This window comes from Carassius auratus, unplaced genomic scaffold (assembly GCF_003368295.1).
Source record: "Carassius auratus strain Wakin unplaced genomic scaffold, ASM336829v1 scaf_tig00002024, whole genome shotgun sequence".
Lineage (NCBI taxonomy): Eukaryota > Metazoa > Chordata > Actinopteri > Cypriniformes > Cyprinidae > Carassius > Carassius auratus.
Genome location: NW_020523422.1, coordinates 47340 through 66083, shown reverse-complemented (window position 1 = coordinate 66083; position 18744 = coordinate 47340). Strand labels below are relative to the sequence as shown.

General features: G+C 38.7%; 1 protein-coding gene across 2 annotated transcripts in view; it reads right to left on the bottom strand.

Annotated features, from left to right (window-relative positions):
- Positions 1-3631: 3631 nt before the first annotated feature.
- LOC113069654 (voltage-dependent T-type calcium channel subunit alpha-1H) overlaps positions 3632-18744 on the bottom strand; it is a 53958-nt gene continuing 38845 nt past the window's right edge. The window contains exons 16-33 of one of the 2 annotated variants that reach the window (XM_026242821.1): positions 18461-18561; positions 18238-18355; positions 18048-18116; positions 17777-17961; positions 17376-17502; positions 17167-17292; positions 16849-16938; positions 16563-16755; positions 11847-11998; positions 11188-11297; positions 9388-9521; positions 9221-9291; positions 8630-8708; positions 8025-8146; positions 7623-7928; positions 6828-6996; positions 6576-6730; positions 3633-6480 (exon numbers count right to left, since the gene is read on the bottom strand). In XM_026242821.1, coding sequence (XP_026098606.1) covers positions 5527-6480; positions 6576-6730; positions 6828-6996; positions 7623-7928; positions 8025-8146; positions 8630-8708; positions 9221-9291; positions 9388-9521; positions 11188-11297; positions 11847-11998; positions 16563-16755; positions 16849-16938; positions 17167-17292; positions 17376-17502; positions 17777-17961; positions 18048-18116; positions 18238-18355; positions 18461-18561 — 3261 coding nt within the window. In that variant the 3' untranslated portion in view covers positions 3633-5526. Of the gene's footprint in view, positions 6481-6575; positions 6731-6827; positions 6997-7622; positions 7929-8024; positions 8147-8629; positions 8709-9220; positions 9292-9387; positions 9522-11187; positions 11298-11846; positions 11999-16562; positions 16756-16848; positions 16939-17166; positions 17293-17375; positions 17503-17776; positions 17962-18047; positions 18117-18237; positions 18356-18460; positions 18562-18744 lie in introns of both variants that reach the window. The other variant, XM_026242822.1, reaches the window with a different exon arrangement.

The following is an 18744-nucleotide window of genomic DNA, read 5'->3' as shown; positions in this document are numbered from 1 at the left end:
TTAGAATTTGGCCAAAAAGAGGTATTTTAACAGTTGGTAGTATTGGGTAACTTTCTGGAACAGACTTCAAACAAGCTGTGTCTCATCTCGGAGGAGGCCACATTTGTCAGTTGCATACATCATTGAGGTGGACTTATTTAAGAAAAAAATAATATAAAAAATATTGACTCTTATTCCTTGTGAGGTGTAAAATACTGTAATTCTTTTCTTTCTTTGCAATCTAACGGTTTCTTTTCTTAATGAGACCACCTCAATGATGTACGCAGCTGACAAAATGCAACCTCCGAAAGATGCCATTTCTGAAATGAGATGCAGCCATGAAGGACTTATTCAATTTTCAGCAACTTATAAACAACCGTACGAGTTATGCTGTACATGGAGGTCTGAAGATAACCAAGGTCAATTTAAACCGTTAACGACCTGATTTGAAAAAAAACGCCAGATTAAAATAATAAATAATTAATTATGAATTATCTGGTGTCTGGAAAACAAAAACCTGTGCTTACTCTTCTGAAGAACACAGAGAGCTGATTTTTCCGGTCGACTTGTGCTGGAAGCCCATCTCTGAATCTCCTTGCAGTAATACTGCACTCTGCAGTCACTGCTCAGTGTGAGAAAGCCTCTTGTGCTCTGGCTTCAGACGGACTGATAGCGCTCTAGAAATACCAAGGGCTTGGATTTGTACTGATCCATTAAAACCTTCTTCTTCTCTTCCAAAGTTCAGTCTGGTTCTCCCAGCTGCTGGCTTTTCACTGGACTCCCAATGGCTGCTTTAGCCGCGATCATCGAACTGAGACAGCTGGATGGCTCATCCTGAGCAAAACAAGGAAGAGCCACATGGTTAAAATCGTGTATAGAATTATACTGCACATATGAGCTGAACACAGTGACACCTCACCTTCTGATTCGGAGAGCTGTGTTGTGTTTTAGGGCTTCCTTGACATCTGTCTCAGAAGGACATCTGTCTTGAGCAGCAGGTTATTGGAGCGGTCAGATGTGTTAGGTTCAGTGCACGATTTCTCCCCACAATGCTGCCTTCTGCTTTAGAGAGCAGTGTCAACAGAGATTCAAGAGTTTAGTATCATTTGCTAATTGTAAAAATGACTAGATATTATCTGCATCTACAGGGAAAAACTAGCATTTGTTTACTGTCACTTTTCACTCTCTTTCTATTTTTTTTTTTAAGTCGTGATGAAAGATTGGTTTTAAGGAAAGGTGGGAGTTTAAGCAGACTAAATGACTGGATTAGCCTTCAATACGAGACGTCTGTCATTTCACTGACAGGTCGAGATATTTGGACTAAAAAAATACACATATGCATGGATATATATCATTCACAATAAGATCAATAACAAGCATTTAGAAAATAGTTTGGGTGAATTTCCATTTCATAACTTTACTTAATAAAGTTTAGGTTGTGTGCTACAACTAAACCTCATCTCTCTCTCTCTCTCTCTCTCTCTCTCTCTCAATTACAGTCATTTTCTCTATTAACCTCTAATCTTCTGTTTTGTTTGTCAGTAAGGGACTATCTTCGCACCTTGTTTAAGTACATAAAGCATTAAAATGTATTCACGTAGCTTGAGTGGGCACAATTCAAACTCATTTGTCTGACAGCATATGGCAGACCATGCAAATGTGCTTCTCATAAGGCATGGATTTCATAAAGGCTTCTGTACAGTAGATGGCGATAAGCTGAACACATCTCACCTGTCTGTCCATCTCTGGCTCGTCCCACAGTTGCTCATGTGTTCATCCTCCTGGGATATTACACACGACTCGATTTCTCCTCACATTGCTGTCTTCTACTTCAGATTCTGCTTTTTGCGCTAACTGTTGAAATATTACCGTGATGTTTTATTCCGCTAAACACACCAACGCTAATTCGAAATCATACTAAATATGTAACTAATACTGCAGTAAGCCGTTACCATTCTTGGGTAAATTTGTAGTAGTGGGATATATGTGACAGACACTCGCACCAATTATTTAATGTAATCATTCTACATTTGTCCTGTATTCAAAACAACAACACCGAGAACGGCGTTTTACGTTCTGACTGTCAGTGTATCCACACTAGTTCCATGTGGAACATTTTCATTGAAAAGTTCAGTTTATTCCAACGTGTGCAAGTTCACCGTTGTCCAGTAGATGGCATGCTGCTACTGCGCTTGACTAGTCAGAACCCGACAACCAAAAATACTTTTTACAGCGACAGCTTTCAGAATCATCTTTTGGCATCATCATTTTAAAATTAGCTGCATCTTATAACTGAGCATTGATTATCAGGTAAGTAGTGGATAACGCCCAAAAACCATATTCATATTTGTCGCCAAAAAAATCCAGTGTTGCTAATAAATCTAGCCTACTTGGTTATTTCATATTGCTTTGTCATAATTTTTAAATAAATACTATAGGAATATGAACAACAGATTTCGGTCACCTCACAGCGCTTTAGTGTGGTTTTAGAAAGCTTTTTGCACGAGTTTTATGGGACTTGGTACTTTTTTTATCTGTTGTGATGCTTGACAGCTTTCAAATAGATGTGCCACTGTGCTCACTTTACTTTACCTTCAATGATTGCAGAATAGCAATGTAAAACGAATTCTTAAAAAATTTCATTTTTTATTCCTTAGAGGGGGAAACATACTGATTCGCATTCTCGTTTATTTTATGGCAGTTGCTTGGCTGGCGCAGGATCCCCCCAGAAGTAGATAGGCCTACATAAGTCCGAATCTGCCATCTTTAATCATGGGCTCAGTTCTGCCGCCAAGTTTAATGAATCAGCATCCTCCTGAGACATAAATACCATAATAATAATAATAATAATAATAATAATAATAATAATAATAATGACTAAACCCTCATTAGTGACTGGGCACTTTTAATTTTAAATATTTTCATTCGGGCAAAATGTTGTTTACTTCAATTTTACATTTACTTCCATAAGAATACTCCGGATAAATAAATTGCAATATAATAAAACTAAAAGAAACAAAGAAAATATTTTGCCAGATGGTTTTACTACATTTACCTGGGTCTTCATTTGGGATCCTGATATTGCACATTTGCATACAAGATTAAATGTGGGAGTCAAAACATTCCTTTGATACTGATCATATCCACTTGTTAAATCATGATGTATGGAATTCTGCTTTTGAGTCCAAGTCTCTACTTGTTTCAGTTGACAGGTAATATCGATCAGATTGTGGTCATTACAATAAAAGGTAATACAATGTAAAAATATAATTGTAAATACAGTAGCTTTTCCAAACACCACTTCTTTATCAGCCAAGTCATATCAAAAAGCAAAAAGAAAAGGCAGTTTGCATTAATAAATAAGTTTAGCTGCAATAACAAAAGAAAAGACAAATGACTATCATCATGAAAGCTTGAGGAAAATGCTTTGATTATTTATTGAAGGATTAAGGACATTAGGCTGCTTAATGGCAAAAAGCTTCATATTAAAAAATAAATAATTAAAAAACAAAAACCCAGCTAAGAATGTGATTAAAACACTTTAAGCAGTTATATACTTCTCCATCCATACAGCTCTATCATTTTTTCAATAGCATTTAAAAAAACCTCTCAACAATCCTCTTGCAAAAACATGGATTCTAGGACCATAAGATACATGAAACACTACACACATTTGTCTCAAAGTCCAATATTAGATTGATGTCTGATTATGTCCATACTTCAGTTGTAATCATCCATGATTTTTTTGCATACAACTAAACCTCTTGCACTCATCTCAACATAGACTATCATAAAATATTGCATTAGACAACAAGTGGCTTTACTCCATTTCTACAGAGTAATACCTTGTAATTACATCTCAGTGCAATTAGATGCAAGACTACAAATGGAAAATATCTGAAAATGTAAATATCAAAAACTTGAAAAACATCCAGATGTTTGTATTTCTAAATCTCTCAATAACATGCAACTAATTTGCCCTCTCCATCTTTTGAGGTGAATCATAAATGGAGAATAAAAATTGAATTAGCACAGCACAGAAGCTGCATCAACTATTTTAAATCTCAGGTGATACATTGTTATTACTGGATATGTAGCTATGTGAGTTATATCATTTAAAGAGCAGGATTCGCAGGCTGTGTTTACTGGTTATTTGCCAAAAACCTCATGGCTTAGTATAACTATACATAAATCACATTGATCACTTCTAAAAAAAAAATCAAAACATAACTTTGTGTTCCTTTCATTAAATAGGTGTCTCATTGTTTCACAAGGGCACAAACCAGAGGTGCCATTTCAAAGCAGAAAAGATATAAAAAATAAAAATAGATCAGACATGTACTGATATAAACTCCCTTATACCTGGAATGCACTACATGATTTTTGCCCCAATTTTCAGTCTAGAGGAAGTTGACGCTAGTTGCCGAAAGTCAGAGCCAGTCTGCAGATTTGAATTGACAGATTCCATAGAAAATCGCATAGTGTATCGCAGGCTTTAAAAGTCATGTAGTGTATTCCAGCCTTTAGTCTTTGACAGTTCTAAAGTTTGAACATCAGGAGAAACAGAACAAGGTCACATTTACATTTTAATCAGTCTGTCGTTCACATGCAACTTGTGCCATAGCCAAGGGCCACAGAATGTTAAAATAGGTTATGTCGTGGTTAAACTAGGTTATAATGTAGAGTGTAGCAGAAATCTTAATATACATTTTGAGATGAACCTGAGTATGGTAAAGGGTTGTGTATGTGAGATGCACGTTACTGGCTATGCTTGTTTAAAAAGTGTGTAACCTAACTGGGTAAACTTACAGAAACATTTATAGTGTATTGCACTCAGGCTACAGATCATTTGTAGTTTGGTTCTCATTGGATCTATATAATACGACACACCCCTTCCTCCCAATAGAAAAATAAAAATCATCTCAATATCAGTAGGCCTAAACAGACTAGAATTGATCCCACAGCTATTTGATTAAAAAATGTACATTCACAAGAAGACAACAGAAGACAATTCATATTGATATGTGCAAAAACATTATAGATCTCTATAAAAAATATGTGCATATGAATAGAGCTTGTTTCTCCACTAATACAATATGTTCTCTATTTACACATTATGAGTCAATAAAATACATAACATGTACAGTTCTTATTAGTTCTTTTAATCGGTATACTCTGTCTCTACAGAAAACATTACCAATGCTCATGACAAAGAGAGGAAAGACTGACAAAAATGATACAGATGATACATAACACTACACATCCTGAACTCAAATCAATGTGATTGAGCACTGGGATCAAAATTAGAACCACTGTTCCATTTGGAAACCTGAAATTGCATATCCCATGTTCAACACTTTGCCCGATCACAGTCTGATCAATCGCTGTTCCCTGCTAGGATCGGCTGCCATTCCTGGCTGGCTTTCATGATGATATTACATTGGAAAAGAAACAAAGAAAACTTTGGCTACAGAAAGAGGTCGATGTCCCCTGCTCAAGTAGTTGTCGCACCCTTGAGTGTGGATGGTAAAATTTGGCTAAAGTCCCTCATTGGGCTGTCCTGTTTACAGAGCTGAAGTCCGTGGATTCTTCAAATCGGTTATCAAAGGGGGACGCCTGCATGCTTTCACACAAAATGCCTGCCAGACCACCCATTGGGGTGGGGTGTGGCATCGACAGATACTCTGCACAGTGAGAGGGGTGTCGCTCTACTTTGATGAGCGGCTGGGTAGACAGCTGGTTCTCAAGCAAATCCAGAGAGTCCCGCTGCAGGGCTAGGTCATAGGATGGCGTCCTCCTCCGTAGTAACATGCTGCTCTCCGAAAGCTTTTTCATGGATGCAAGAGAAGCGGGAACCTTTGTTTCAAATGGGGGCTCGATGGAGATACATGGAGGGCTCATCTTTTTCTTACGGGGAATGTGCAACGACTGTCCACGCATCGGAACGTGCCTCTTCTCACTAAGTTCTTGACCAAACAGCCCATCATCTACTAAAGAGCAAATCTCAATCGAGTGCCTACGATGGTCATCTGTACCATAGGGTTTTTCCAGAAAACCTTCAGTGTCCTCGGTGAAGCACTTTTTTGGGTCTTCGATGCTTAAGTTGGCAGCACTGCTGCAGTTCTTCACAGGGACGGGAAGCAGCATCCCCGAGGTGGTATAAGGAGACAGGGAGTGACTTCGGACTTCTGCCTGAACCCCTACCCACAGGCGTGCTGTACTGTTTATGTGACGGACCTCCTCGTCGTTCAGATCAGTGGATTCATACAAGGAGCCACTGGGGCTGGTGCTTCTGCTGCTGCTGGCCAGGCTAGTAGGTCGAGAAAGGATACTGTGCTGTCTATGGGGCTGTTGGAAGGTGCAGACACTGGGAGCATGTCCACATTGGGGCATCCCAGGAACATGCAGCTTGAAGCCACCTGTTGTTATCCCTGCCTGTCTGTCGGGATGGTCTTTGGAGTCAGAACTTTGCACATTGATGGAGTCATTTTTAATTGCCTCCTGAAAGAATAAACATAGGACAATGTGAACATGTGGCCTGCAAGCACTGAACAACAGTGAAGCACTAAATACGGACGGGACGAGCGAGAGTATACCTGTCTGCATAAAGTCCTGCCTATGCTGTGGGTTGGAGAGGGCATGGGAGGGGGAATCTTGGGGAGGTAGTTCAACTGGGAATGGGGAGGAACACCAGGGACCTGGAGTAGGGAATGACTTTCGCATGGCTGGGAATGGACTGAGGTGATAGAGCCTACAGGAAAGGTTAATGAAGACTTTTCATATGTTTTTCCCCCTTTTGAGAAAAGTACTTATTAATACAGAAAGTCATGTACTCTGATTCTTTATACCTAATTCAAGGTACCCTTGACTGGTTTCCACTTCTTCTAGGGGATAAGGAGCACTGGCTGGCCTCACAGGGCGAAACATGTAGCTGTCATTTGGCAAAGAGTGCATCCTTGACACTGACATTTTCCGTGGAGAGAGCAAATTCTCTTGTGTTCTTTGTTTCCCCATATCCTGCGGAAGAGAAATGTATTCTTCTGCTTTTGTGCTTTTACCCTCACACATAAACTCACAAACCTATAAACACCTAGAGCCAAGCTTGCCAGGTTTATTCACCAGCTCACTGCAGCTGACAAAGCAAATACACTCCTTGCCTGAGCAGCCCATGAGGGGTAACAAATGTTCCTGGCCTCCCCACAGAGCCTCACTTCTCACTGTCCACATCCCCTCAGCATATTTTCTGTGTATTGTGACAACTCAGCGCCCAATAAAACACAAATGCAATTCTCTTGCCCGCAGCTAACTCGGGTTGCTCCTTATAAGAGTTAATGGTGCTCAATAAGTGCAAAACTAAACTGAGAACAAATGGTATGATGTTTCGTACACTATGACCAGTTCATAATACCACCTTCTGTTGTCAAGGACCCACAAATATGATGATCCTCTACTAAAAGAACTATAATATTTTCATGTATTAAAAAAATATTAAGTGTTACAGTATACCCTTGCACTCTGTTGCAGCCCCCTAGAGTTCCCCAGATCCAAGTTTGAAAACCTTTCAATATTCAATTACCATGCATGGCTTAACTAAAATCATTCTTTCTTTTCAACACTGTTTAATAATGATTTCTGAGATATACCTGTCCAGGTGAATCTGGGTGTGCTCCTACATAAGTTGCCCTTCCTTCTGGCCCTGAAGAACTCCCTGCTGAAACGTTGCTGTGACGCCGAGCCATTTCCATCTCCATCTCAATCTCAGCGTCCATTTCAGCATCTTCTTTGGCCTCCTTATTGCTCTCCTCCAGGTGTTTCATCAGTACGGCCACCACCACGTTAACCAGCACAAACTGAGCCATTAGCACAAAGGTGACAAAGTAGATGGGGGAAACCTTGGGGAGATAAGTGAGGCAGTGCTTGTCTTCCGGAAGGCACTCTCGCAGAGTGTCCTGCACATATGCAATGCATTAATGATTAAAACTGCACCACCAAAATACTCTAAATGCAATGAGAAAAAGAACAATGAAAAGTCTCCCCTGTAGTACCTTCATTATGCCATTCCAGTTGTCCCCCGTTGATATTCTGAATAACGTTAAAAAGGCCATTCCAAAGTTCTCAAACGTAGCATGTCTGCTTAATCCTTCGCAAGGGTTATTGTCAGTGCACTCTAGATAAAAATATAGGTAAATAATATTTTGACAACAGTCATCTACTTTTTATACACAAAAAGCATAGCTAGACTATCACTGAATGTGTTGCTAAAAGTGGATATAACCTGACAGAGTTCCCTGTATTACCATTAAAGAAGCAAATGAGCTGTTACCCCCAGATATGTCTGACACAATAATTAGCACTGATTTTAAAGTTGAAGGCTAATGAAAGTAATTAGAGAGCTTTCCCTTTAAGAGAAAGCATAGTCCTGTCATTTGTGTTCCAGAGGCCTCTCACATGGATATAACTTATAAGTAGCATAGAAATGTCTTTTTGAGCCTAGAGGCTATCCTCTTGCAATTGCAAGAGCAAGAGCCATGAAGCATTTTCGGGACAAATTGAAGCATTTCTGACCAAAAATTAGAGTGGCAGCTAAGGTAGAGCAAAGCTGTGAAATGGAGCGCTCAGTATGAACAGTGAGCAGGATTGCAGCACTGACCTAGTTTCCCAAAAAGCTCCACGCCAAGTGCCGCATAAATGAAGAAGAGGAGCATAAACAGCAAACCCAGATTTCCCACCTAAAGAGAGGAAGTGCATTATCACAGTATGTTATTAAACAATCAATCACGGGGAGAAGAACTGTGTTATAGATACTTTATCTCCAACTTTTTCTCTTTCCTCCCCCTTGCCTTACATATCCACACAAAGACAAAAACAAATGCAACTGTGCAGTACATCTATATCTCTTTAAAAGCAAAATAACACAAAACAACACAACAAATTCTCGCTGTTAACTAGTTACTTATTTGCATGCATATTACTACCATATTATAGCTGTTTATTAGTACTTATAAAGCACTTATTCTGCAAAAGCATATTCTACATCCTTAATCCTTCCCAATACTCAACAACTAGCGTACTAACAGTTAATAAGCAGTAACTGGGACTTTAATAAGGCAAAAGTCATAGTTAATAGTTAGTTAATAGTGGGAATTGGACCTTAAAATCAAGTGTGACCTAAATAATTTTATTAAAAAAAATATATTATTATTAAACACATGAATGAATGTAAAAACACCACATTAGTTACCTGTGGTAAAGCTTGCATAACTGTGTCCAGTAGGGCTCTCATGCCTGTAGCCATCTTCAAAAGCTTCAGTACTGTGGGCAAAAGCACAAAGAGGCACAAATCAAATCCCAGGCGATTTCTAATAGAACATGCAACTTTTTTGGTAACCAGCTAGAAAACTAAAATACCTCTGGCTATTCTCAGCACCCTCATAATGCGTATGATGGTGGGGTTGATTGGCAGCGCTGCATTCATCTTGATCTCCTCCAGAGTGATGCCCATGATAGAGAGCAGGACTATGGCTAGATCCAGCTGGTTCCATCTGCCAGCACGTTACAACATTATACAGTTAAAATACAGCATCCAGCAACGAGCGTCGTTTAGCTAATCGGTTTTAGAACATTAGGCAAGCTGAGCAAATAAACCATACACAGATTTATGAGCGTATTGCAAACAGAACAACATAGTGTCGATTGCACCTGTACATGAGCTAATGTGGGATTAATGATAAACAACAGGGATCATGACTCCTTTTAATTTAGCTGCATTCAATGAACTGAAACTAATGATTCATCCCGTTCCCTAAGCATGATATGACATCAGACGCAACATTTTAAAACATGACTTAATCACACTCTCGCGCTTAATTACAAAAGTGTTTTACAATGTGTTGGAGAGGTTGGTGAAATGGCCCTGCAATAATATATATATATATATATATAATCAAATTAAGGATTCAAATGCTTGATTACGTCCTAACCAAACGCAATGCAATATGATTCAAGCAACAAGCAATTTTTCTGTCCACACCAGATGCAACCTGGCCATGTGATGCAACAAAATCATTCAGTCAATCACTGCCAATCAGAAGAGCATATGCAAGCTCACGGTCCTGCGCTTTCAACAAATACATCTGAGTGACTGATACAGTCTTTGTTATGGAAGACAGTTGGCTTACATTGAGTTTTAACATTTATGTTTCCTTTCATTTGTTTTCAAGATTATTATTATCCATTGTCGCTTTCAGTGTGGTAATAAAGGTCACAAAAATGGTATTCAAACTCACCCTTTTTAACATTAAATTAAGCACATAATCAGTACTTCAGATTATCATTGTCATAGTGCATATGTTGTTCCAGTCATGATGTCGCAAATAAAAATAGAAACCATTTCTAAAATAGAATTTACTGTCGCTCGTTGCATATCGCTTTCACGCCGGTTAGGACAAAAACTCTGATTAACATGGAAAACAGTCTGATTCCAATTTTAGCTATATTTATAATATTGCCAAAAGAAGTTAAGCATAAGAGTAAGTTAGATTGACATAATCCACCTTTTAATCACTCACACCCTCTTTATATTTATATTTTTGATGTACATTCTTCTTTAATTAGGCTAAATGATTTATTCTGTCTGATCTAAGTAACAGTTAGTCACGCTTTGATCTCATGTCTTTGTTGGCTTGAATAATCAATAATCAGTGCACACCATCTCTGAATGAAGATAAAACATATATTTTGCTGTACACTAAGCTGATGGGGTTTTTAATTAACTTTATCTGGTTAAGCACTTGCAAATTACAGCATGATGCAGACATCTAAGAACACAAGTATACCCAATACACAAGAGAGTGTGAGATAAGGGACAAGGTCACCAAGAGGTTGGGGACCGACAAGACTCCCCATAGACCTTCTTAACGAGACTTTAATATCAGGATTAGAATTAGAATAAGAAGGCTAAGTTAAAAATAAATTGGTAATGAGAATGTAATGGATATAGCAAGTTTAATACCCTTATACCATCTAAAGTGCACACTAATAAACACTTGTGAATACTGCTTGAAATATGTAAACTCATAATATCAATATAAAATGGATTTTATTTCCAGAGACTTCTTCAGTGCAGTATATTGCATACAAATAATGTGAATCTTATTTACAGTGTATTTACATTTACATTAGACAGCGCCATATAGTAGGTCCCAATACCTGTCTTTGAAGAATCTCCGAAAACCAAATGCCACAAGCTTGAGCAAAGCCTCAATTATGAAGATGATGGTAAAGACATAGTTGCAGTATTTCAGTGACTCTTCAAGGTACTGTGTGAGATAGAAACAATGATTTCAGCATTTTCCGTGCTGTACAATTTAAAGTAAAGTAGTATTTTGTCAATTAAACCACATTAAATAATGTATAAATGTATTTGCATTCTATAAAAATATCAAACTAGGAGCCAGATTCATGAAAATCTTAAGAAAAAGTTCTTGAGATAATGTAACATTGGTTTTGGATGTTGGTTTATGTTCATGGTTTCATGTCTTTTATATATTTATTATTATAATTTATTTCCCATAGTCATGGTTCCTGTCATGTCATGCGTTTCCCTTGCCCTAATGTGATATAGCTATTCATTCCTTTGTTCTATGTGCTTTTAACTTTATTCTGAAGAGTTTTATTCAAATAATGTTTTGTGAATCCGGCTCCAGGTGTCATTTATTTTAAAGAAGGAGCATAAACTATTTTCAGGCTGAATGTTTCACAAAAAAGTTTGTTACTGTAGTTTTCAAATGATGAAATGCAACTTTATGCAACTGTACTGTAGGTCACTAGGTTAAACAAATCAAGATTCAAAGGGTTCATAGACTCACAGGAGGCTGATTGAAATGTTCAATAGACATAGTGACCACATTGATGCAGATGATGCCGGTGATGAAGAGATCCAGGTAGTGGTTGGTACACAGTGTGTGGATGTAGAGCCGGATTGGAGAGTAATCGGCATAGTACGGTCTCTGCTGGGCTTCTGTTGATAGGGTCATACAGACAGACAGCAAAGAAGAGTCAGTGCAGGGTTAACACAAATAAGCCAAATCACTGATGCAGAGGAAAAAGGCACTGGGTGCGAGGGGACGACTGCTGCAGAGAGGACCAGTAATTTATCTCCCCAGCATTGAGATAATATTGCAACATTATTCATTCAAAGTCCTCTCATGCAACACTTGTGCCTTCATGGGTTTCAAGCATGCTGCTTTGGTGAACATGCCGTTGTAAACATGGCAGTATGTGGGAGAACATATGAAAGGACTTCTGTGAGTAGCACAAGTTGCAGAGACATATTATTGAGTGTTTTTAAGGAGAGCTTAGAGGTGACTGTTTATCGATTAGTTGTAATGCGTGTGATATACTGGACATGACAGCAACCATAAAATTTATTTGAGTTTGAATCCATCTTTCTGAGTCTGCCATAAAAGCATGTTTACAGGTAAATAACATTTGCCAAGAGAGAAGCCTTTGAGCTACTGAATATCTGAGCATGCAGCTACAGCACAACCATTACATGTAACATCTCTCCCTAGCAGACACCACACTCAAGGCCAGCATAATAGTTGCACATAATATAAAGTGCACACAGAAACAGTCTATCTTTTAATATGATGGGATAACGGCAGGCCCAGATGGAATCTGTTGACGTTTTCAACATTTTCTGATCTGAATGAATTCTGCAGGATCTTAAAAGAGTTTTGTACTCTTAGTGAAAGTTGAAAGCTTTATTAGCATTTTGATTTTGAGGAAATCCGCTGAGCAATCTGTGCAGATTCCATGTGGGTCTGAATAAGGAACAGATCCACAGATTGGTGATTTGGATATACTGTCTACAGAAATGTATCAGAACATTATGAATTTCAGATACTTTTGTGTCCTAAAGGGTTTATGTTTTTTATGCCTCAACTATGATCATCTAAACAAATGTGAAATTAACAGTTGTGATATTTATTGCATAAAAAATATCTATTAATTGATTTGTTTAAAGTGATGTTCCTCAGTTATAGTTTCACGACACCAAACGGTTTTGTTAATTGAGTTTTCTTTTGTTAAAAGAAAAATTAAGGTAGATCTCTGTTGTAAGCATAATACTTTTCATCACAATTTTGACTAATTGTGCAAAAAATATAAAAATATTCAATGTATGTAGGATGCATAAATGCAAGCCATTAAATTAGCCTGAATAAATCCATTTGATTTCAGCCATATTAAAGGTGCCTTTTCCATCATAGAGTACTACTGAACACAATACACAATTTGAGATGTCGTGAATTTTCATAACAATTCTCCTTTGATGTACGATAAATGTGTACACATGGCCACAGTTGAAGAAACATCTGTTTCTCCTTTTCTTCTCTGTCCTGCTTAATGCACTCTGTGTTGAGGACTGTTTATGAGACGTCCTTCGATCTATCCCAGATGAATGCATCGAGGGGATCTTTGAATAGATCCAGGGAAATAAAACTCAACTGCTATGGACTCAGTTATGAGTACTATAAGTCACAGTCACATACACGATTAATCCTTTGACTGGAGTAAAGGCTGGAGGAGTCAAGTGTGACAAACGTAGATAAAACCGTCAGCTTTTATGCTAAAGATCATTTATCAGCAAGCTTTGTCCTGGCAGGCATGGTGCTTAAACAAAGAACACCCTTCTTCACATTTATTCGTTTAGTCACGTAAAATCATGGCTGGCATTCTTAGATTCCTCAAGGCTCACACAACCAGAGAGCCCTAATAGTGCAGTGTACTAAACTGATTTAGACAGACAGCCAGACCACAGGCAACTAATATTCAGTCTCTCAAATGGATATTATGATGAAACTTTCCTTGATGTTACATTACATATGTTTGAGTTCAGCATTCAAAATTAATTAATATCATACACACATCCCCCCAACCCATCTTAAAAACTGTCACAGAGCAACTGCCTCCTCTCACGTTATTGCTTTCCAGCATCGTGAGGACACAACGCACTCTTTGAATTTCTTACTTCCTCTTTGGATGTAAAGTGGGTATAGAAAACATTCACCCACTTTTAAAATCACATTTTGTTGCTTTGCAGCCTGAAATGAAGACGGACACAGTTTTTGTTTTATCCAGCTGTATTTACTCAGTGCAACTTATAACATCCAAGTGAAAGATATAACACCAACATGTAAGAAAAAATCTATAATAAAAAAAGAATCATTAAAAATAACTTGTAAACCCAGTCAGGTGTAGCTAATCACCTTCTCAATGGCACACAAAGCCATTTGACTTTCACCTGTGATCAACTGTGGTCATTTTGATCAGCTCAGCGTGAAAAGAGCTTTCCTGGAGCATTTCTGTCCTTGGTAGTGCAGCTGAAACAAAACAAAAATCCACTATGAGTGGCAAGGCACTGTCATAAGATCTCCGGGATAAAGTTATAGATATGCACGTCAAGTCAGGAGATGGATAGAAAAAAGGCTTTATCAATTCCTAGAAGCACAGTGTAGTCTATTATTAAGAAGTGGAAGGAATTTGGTACAACACAGACCCTTCCCTGGATCAGGACATCGCTCCAAACTGGATGAAAGAGCAGGAGGACACTGAGAGGCAACAAAGAGGCCTACAGCAACTGTGAAGCAGTTGCAGGGATTTATAACAAAGAGCGGTCATTGTGTGCATGTGACAACAATATCACAAATGTGGCTTGTATGGGAGGGGAGCAAGAAAAAAGGCACTCCTCAAGAAAGGCCACATGCAGTCACAGCTGAGCTTTGCCAAAACAAACCTTGAAGATTCTGAGGCAGATGAGACTAAAATGTATTTATTTGGCCTCAACTGCCGGAAATCCAATACAGCTCTCCACCCAGATAACAGCATTCCCACAGTAAAGCATGGACGTGGTGATATCCTGTTATGGGCTGTTTCTCTTACTTGTCAGGATAGAAGGAAAAATGGATGGGGCAAAAATACTGTCTAATTCTTGAGGAATATCTGCTGCCCTCTGCTAGAAAGTTGTCAATGGGGAGAAGGTTTGCCTTCCAATATTACAATGATCCAAAGCACACAGCAAAACTGAGCTCACAGTGGTTGAAGGAGAAAAAGTAGAATGCCCTTGCATAGTCAGAGTCCAGACTTAAACCCCATTGAAAATCTGTGGAATCATTTGAAGACTGCAGTCCAAACAGTCACCATCAAATTTAACTGAACTTCAGCAGCTCTCCAAAGAAAAGGGTAAATATTGCAAAGTCTAGATGTGCAAAGTTTTTAGAGACAGAGACATATCCCAACAGACTAAAGGCTGTAATTAAAGCAAAAGGTGGTTCAACAAAATAACGACACAAGAGGGTGATCCTTTTTCCAACTCAGTGATTTCTGACATGGTGCTATTTATTTCACTTGGATGTTATAAGTTGCACTGAGTAAATACAGCTGGATAAAACAAAAACTGTGTCCGTCTTCATTTCAGAAATGTGATTATTTTAAAAAGGGGTTATTCTTTTCTATACACACTATATGACTACTAGGGTTTTCAGTTGATTAAAATTATAATGTAATCATTTGTAATGATTAAATGAATAAATATTAAAGACATGATGTGATTGTGACAGAGGAGTGAATCCTTCAATATAAAAAGTGGCTTTAAAAGTCACTTTATTATTGATTTCATTATGATAGTACATTATTTATTTCATTTCAGTGTCACTGATCATAAGCCTGTGGTCCAAAGCAATCTATTTAGCAATTGACTCTGTCTGAGATACACTATTTTCAAAAGTTTGGGAAATGTAAGATTTTATTTTTAAACTTTATACATTTATTCAGCAAGGATGCATTAAAGTGAACAAGTCACAGTAAAAAACATTTGTTACAAAAGACTTCTGTTTCAAATAAATGCTGTCCTTTTTACTTTTGTAGTCACCAAGAAATCGGGAGAAAAGAATTTATCATTTTACAAAAATATTAAGCAGCACAACTGTTTTCAAAATTGACAATAAGAAATGTTTCTTGAGCAGCAAATCAGTATATTAGAATGATTTCTAAAGGATCATGGGACACTGAAGACTGGAGTAATGATGCTGAAAATGGATGGGCTTTCTGCCGCCTGTTATCAGTGTGTTTGGTTAGGTGCGTTGACTCTACCGACTCTTCTCGAGCTTGGTACTTCAACCTTGATCTGCTCTGATGGTAGGAAAACACAGTAAATGAACAGTCCTAATTAGTACTAGTTCAAACCTCTTTTAACTGACCACCCTATACACAGTATTCATAGCAGGACGCTCTGCTGCTTTGGCCATGATGCTGACCCCATATGTACTGTGCAAACTTCCCCTGTTGGCTTGTCATGCAGCATTTTGTGTTGCGGGCATCTCATGCAGGAACATGCTACAGTCCATCACAATCCAAGGCTGACATCAGATCGGTGCCAAATTGTGCATAGTTTTTGAATTTCCTCAGCCTTTTGACTGCTTCTGTCTTTTTAAAAAATCTTTCTCTAGCTTTCTCTCTCAGGCTCTGGAAGCAGGCAGTGCTCAGAAAAATAGACTACCGACCAGACCCGCAATTCGCCTTACTCCTGCGCTTTTTCTCCAGCAGTCTCTGCCTCTTCTCCTCGCGCAGACGTGCCTCCTCTTCCTCCTGGTCCTGACGACACTTGTGGAAGTTCTCCACCACCACTCCCACAAACATGTTGAGCACGAAGAAGCTGACGATCAGCAGGAAAGAGATGAAGTAGAGGAGCATCCAGGGGTTGTGATTGCGCTCAGGCTGTGGGCGTGAAGGACAGGAAGATGAACGGCACATCCATCATATGACAAATTAGGAAAGTCATGTGCCAGAATGAGCAAAGCAGATCCAAACCTGCATGTCCACCCCGACAGCATCCAACCCGTCATACATTATATTGACCCATCCGTCCTTACAGGAAAGCACGAACAGCGACATGAGAGCCTGCAGAAGAGAGACACGTGCCAGCAAAACCATCATTCATTCAGAGCAGTTACAGGGCTCGTAATGACAATCTGGGAATCATTTCAACCATATTACAGCAGAAAACGGTTTCTCGAAGTCCTATAAAAATGAAAAGGCAACATGACCTTACTTTTTCACTCAGCTGATCGCTTTATAATGCTTCAGTGTGTCCAAATCAGTGAATAACGTCAAGTGTGTGACACCTACCTGTCCCAGGTTGTCAAAGTTGTACTTTCTCCGAATCCATTTGTAGTTTGCTCGAATACAATCAAACTTATTGGTGATGTTTTTGGTGTCGCCACCTTCACAATGGTAAAACTTTCCTTTGAAGAGCTGCAATTCATAATATCGCTACTGCGTTAACTGAAAATCCCTCACATTTCTGTTGAAAAGCATGTAGCATCTGAAGCAATTACCTGAACTCCAAGAATGCCAAAGACAATAAAGAAGGCACAGCAGATGAGCACAATGTTCCCAATGGGCCTCAGGGATGTTATTAGCGTTTCCACCACTAGTTTCAGTCCAGGAGCGCGACTAATCACTCTGTTTACGTGAAAAAAACAACAAAAACAAAGACACAACCTATTTCAACCTGTTTGGATTCCAGGATGTAATGGTACAGTTGTCTGAGTGACCTTTAAGATTGGTAAACCTAAAATAAAAAGAATTCAGGGATAACAGACTTTATTTCGCAAAGCTTTAGTTTAGTAGACTCGGGAGATCACGCAACCACAAAATTAACCTTCAGTTTATTCCTTAACTGGAGCAATGACCACGTAGCCTCAGACAGGCACGTTGGGACCATTCGCTGGCTCACCTCAGCGGCCGAAGAGTTCTCAGCAGACGAAGAACCCTCAGGATGCCAAAGATTCGGTTTCCACCAGTGGAGGCCAGGGAGACCAGAATATCAATGAGAGAGACAGAGACCAGCACCCCATCCAGAACATTCCAGGTGCTCTGCAGATAACTGTGCTTCCCAGCACAGAAGCCGAGGGCCACCACCTTTAACACAAGCCATATCATGTGTGTGAGAGTGTTTTGTGGAAAGAATATTCCTTATATGGAGAGAGAAAAGGCCTAAATCATACCTTCACAGTCATTTCAGCCACAAAAATCACAGTGAAAACATAATTGGAGATACTGAGGAACATTCGCTCCTGAAATGAAAAAACAAACCAAAACGCACACAAAAGGACATGCTGTATCATACATCCAGAAAAGCATGACATCAGCGAAATTTAGATGCAAATGGCCTTGATTACACTTAAGCAAACTTACAGATGGCTGAATAGTGGGCCTTTCCAGAGCAATGGTAATGCAGTTTAAGAAGATGAATACCAATACTATATGATCAAACATCTTGTGAGAAATTAACCTTTGACACATCATTCGAAACCTAGGACAGAATTGAAAAACAAAATTGCAGTACAAAAAGGAATGTGAAACTTTAAAAAAAGGAAGGGAGTAATTGGTCAATAGTTTGGAGACAGCAGATGCTTACCTGTTCTGAGGAGAGAACAGATAAAGGGACCAGTCTTCATGATCTTTACACCACTTAGGTTTATATGCTTCAAACGTCCTCTTGAGACGGAAACAGAAGCTCTATAACACACAAGAAAGAGGAACTACAGATAAATACTACAGCACTAAACATTAACTACAGCATTGTCAGGAGTTTAAAGCGTTTAGGATACTCTGCTTAAAACTTTCGGTTCAATGCTTCAATAAAGAAGGATTTGAATGGATTCTTGTTTCAATTTGACGAAGTACCATTTTGTAAATCTA